This window comes from Verticillium dahliae, genomic scaffold (assembly GCF_000150675.1).
Source record: "Verticillium dahliae VdLs.17 supercont1.1 genomic scaffold, whole genome shotgun sequence".
NCBI lineage: Eukaryota > Fungi > Ascomycota > Sordariomycetes > Glomerellales > Plectosphaerellaceae > Verticillium > Verticillium dahliae.
In genome coordinates this window covers 218,151-221,335 of record NW_009276921.1, presented here as the reverse complement: position 1 = coordinate 221,335, position 3,185 = coordinate 218,151, and the positions used below count along the sequence as shown (strand labels likewise).

Here is a 3,185-nt window from a genome sequence, read left to right as displayed (position 1 = left end):
TGTCATCAGGATACGCGGCGGCGTCATGGTCGCCGTCGAGACCGAGGACAACGACCCCGTCGCCACGCCGCTGTGGGCCGAGCTCATCGGCGAGGTCGCCGCTTACCTGCCCGACATGGACATACCCCTCAACGAGATGAACGAGCCCCGCGTCCTGGTGCCCTTTGAGAAGATGGCCGAGTACGTCGCCAAGGAGCGCGCCACCCGCGCTCTCGTGAGCAAGGACCTCGTCGACTCGGACTATGTCGGTCTCGCCGCCGTCGATTCGGCCCGCGACGAGAGCCCGATCCTGGCCGTCAAATGGCTTGGCGAGGCCGATGCTCGCTACTGGGACCTCGTCCGCGCCGCCTGCGAGCCCGGCACCCCCTCGCGCGACGTGCCCGCCCTGACGAACCTGACCTCGTCGTCGCCCCCGCCCACGCTGCCGTACGAATGGATCGCCCCCTTCACGCAGCAGGGCTACATCGAGAACTTTACGCGCGCCGCCGACCTCTGCCTCCAGCCTCACCTGCGCGCCTTGCACAGTGACTTTGTCGAGCCCTTTGACGTCAAGACGACGCGCGATCTCATCCCCATCTTCACCGGCGGCAAGCTCGGCGTCAACAACGACATTTTGCTGCCGAGCACCGCCTACCTCGAGGGCGAAAACACGAACCGCATCGCCCACCTGCTGGGCCCGCTGTGGAAGGACAAGAAGGACCAACTCGTCTTCCGCGGCATCGCCTCGGGCGGCCGCACCGACGACAGTCCCTGGCGCCACTTTCACCGCCATCGCCTCGTCGAGATGCTCAACGGCACCGCCGTGCACCGCATGGAGCTCGACGCCGCCGCCCACGCCAACACGTTTGACTTTCCGCCGCCCGCTTACTACGGCACGGAGCGCCGCCGCCTGCAAAAGGTCGGCGCCTGGCTGTCCAAGTTTGCCTCGGCCGGCTTCACCATGTTCGCCTGTGGCGACGAGGCCACGCTGCAGGAGGCGCCGTGCCCGGCCCTGGCCCCCCACGTCCGCAGCACGCCCGCGCCCCGCAAGGGCAAGGCTGCCGACTTTGTGGCCAAGTACATACCGCTCGTCGACCGCGAGCGCGGCGAGGGCGGCGTCGCCGGCCGCTTCCGCCACACGCTGCTGAGCACGAGTGTGCCCCTCAAGGCGACCGTCTACGCCGAATGGCACGATGACCGCCTCGTGCCGTGGCTGCACTTTGTGCCGCTCGACAACACGTTCCGCGACCTGTACAACGTGCTCGACTACTTCACCGACGGCGACGCCGAGCGCGACGACCGTGACGCCGGCGTCTGGGGCCGTGTCGGCATTGGTCGCATCAAGCGCGGCGACAAGGCCGCGCGTTGGATCGCCGAGTCGGGCCGCGCCTGGGCGTCGCGCGTTCTGCGGCGCGAGGACATGCGCCTCTATGTGTGGCGGCTGCTGCTCGAGTGGGCGCGCGTCTGTGACGAGAACCGGGAGAGACTGGGTTTCGTCGGTGACCTGGTGTAATGGACCCTGCGGCGGTCTGATGAGCCTCGAGGGGTCATGATGAGCCTCGAGGGCCCTTGACGAGCCCCGTTGAGATGTAATGTTTTTGATGAACTCTGGGGCATCGCCTTCCAGAGCTGTACATTTTTTTTTTATTTTTTTTTTCATTTTTTTTTTGGGCCCGCTCTTCGCTGTTGCCTCTTTCTTTCACTTTTTGGATCTGCATACCTGTGCCAAGGGGGAGTCTGGGGAAAGAAAAACACACGCAAGTCATACCCATGTATCATGAAGGATCTTTCAGGGGCGGGCCAGTTGGTGTAAGGGGAGGCGGCCTTTTTTCAGGCTTTGTAATTGTGTGTTTGTTGAGATACCTACTGACTGCATTCTGGGGTGAGAAGAAGACGAAGAGGAAGACGCAGAGGAAGACGAAGAGGAAGGCGAAGGAGGGGCAGGAGGGTGGGATGAAGATGAATATCAGGCGAAGAGTTGAAGAAGAAAGGGGGCGATGAATACTACACGTTTGGTGACGTCGATGTTGAAGATCTTCTGCCACAAGATGACACATCTCCGTTGTATGATGACCCAATGTTGTGATGATGGTTCGTCACCCTTGTTCACCCGAAGGACGCTTGACGTGGAGATGCTGTTCAGACAAATTCATATGTTCATATGTACTCGAAACTATATCCACAGGAAAAGAAAACACGTCATTCTTGATCCCCCGTCCAGACACGAGCGACGACGCAAGCTCAGCAGGTCGTCAGCCCGCTCACGGTGCACGACGAGCCGTCGGGCCCCTCGCCAATCTTGGCGGGCTCGCCGCCGTCATTGTTGCCCTCGAACAGCTCGCAGCTCTTGCCCTCGGACTGGCACGAGTCGACGACGGAGCACGTGTCGCCGAGGTTGGTGTTGATGCCGCAGAGGGCGCCGCCGGCGACGGCCCTGACGCCGCCAATGACAGTGTTGCGGGCGCCGCCGTTGCCCTTGCAGTTGCCGCAGCTGCGGACGAGCTTGCCGTAGTTCTCGGCGTAAAAGTCGGTCACCTCGACGGTGCCGAAGCCGTTGAACTGGATGATCTTGTCGCTGGCGTCAAAGGCGCCGCCGCCGACGATGCGCGACGTGCCGGCCGACTGCTTGAGCGTGATGGCGTCCTCGCACACGGCCTGGAACCAGACGTTCTCGAGCGTGCAGGTCCCCAGGCAGTGCACGCCCTCGCCCTGGTTCGGCCCGATGATGACGTTGGACAGGGTCGCGCCGTCGTCGAGGACGAATATGGCGTCCGCCTCGCCGCCCTCCGCCTGGCCCGCGCACACGACCGTGTCGCGGTCGTACAGCTTCATGCCGCCGTCGAGCCCGCCGGACACCTTGATCGGGGCGCTCGCCAGTTCCGTGCCCGCCGGCGCCGGAATGTTGCCGTTGACCGTGCCCGAGCCGCCGGGGTTGACCGGCAGTGCTGATGTCGCCGACGGCGGGGCGCCCGAGAGGTTGGGCGTGCCGGGGCTCAGGGACGCGGATGCCGAGGGGGATTCTGCGTCGGTGGGCGTCGCCGTGTCGTTGCCGGAATCGTTGCCCGAGTCGCTGCCCGAGTCGGGGTTCGAAGACGCGGCGGGGGCGGCCGAGGTGACGACCGTCTGCAGGGTCGAAGCTGGCGTGTCATCATTGCCGGTGTCGTTATCCGGTGTCGCTTCCGGTGTCGTTGCCAGAGCCGTTCCGG

At 64.1% G+C, this 3,185-nt stretch overlaps 2 protein-coding genes across 2 annotated transcripts in view; one reads left to right on the top strand and one right to left on the bottom strand.

Moving 5' to 3' along the window:
- Window positions 1–1,492, top strand: part of VDAG_00064 (uncharacterized protein) — a gene marked incomplete at both ends in the record, with an annotated part of 2,045 nt that extends 553 nt beyond the window's left edge. The window contains one exon of the mRNA XM_009651441.1: window positions 41–1,492. Within this exon, the coding sequence (XP_009649736.1) occupies window positions 41–1,492 (1,452 nt within the window). The remainder of the gene's footprint in view (window positions 1–40) is intronic.
- A 728-nt stretch (window positions 1,493–2,220) lies between these two features.
- VDAG_00063 (pectate lyase) overlaps window positions 2,221–3,185 on the bottom strand; it is a gene marked incomplete at both ends in the record, with an annotated part of 1,642 nt that continues 677 nt past the window's right edge. The window contains one exon of the mRNA XM_009651440.1: window positions 2,221–3,116. Coding sequence (XP_009649735.1) covers window positions 2,221–3,116 — 896 coding nt within the window. The remainder of the gene's footprint in view (window positions 3,117–3,185) is intronic.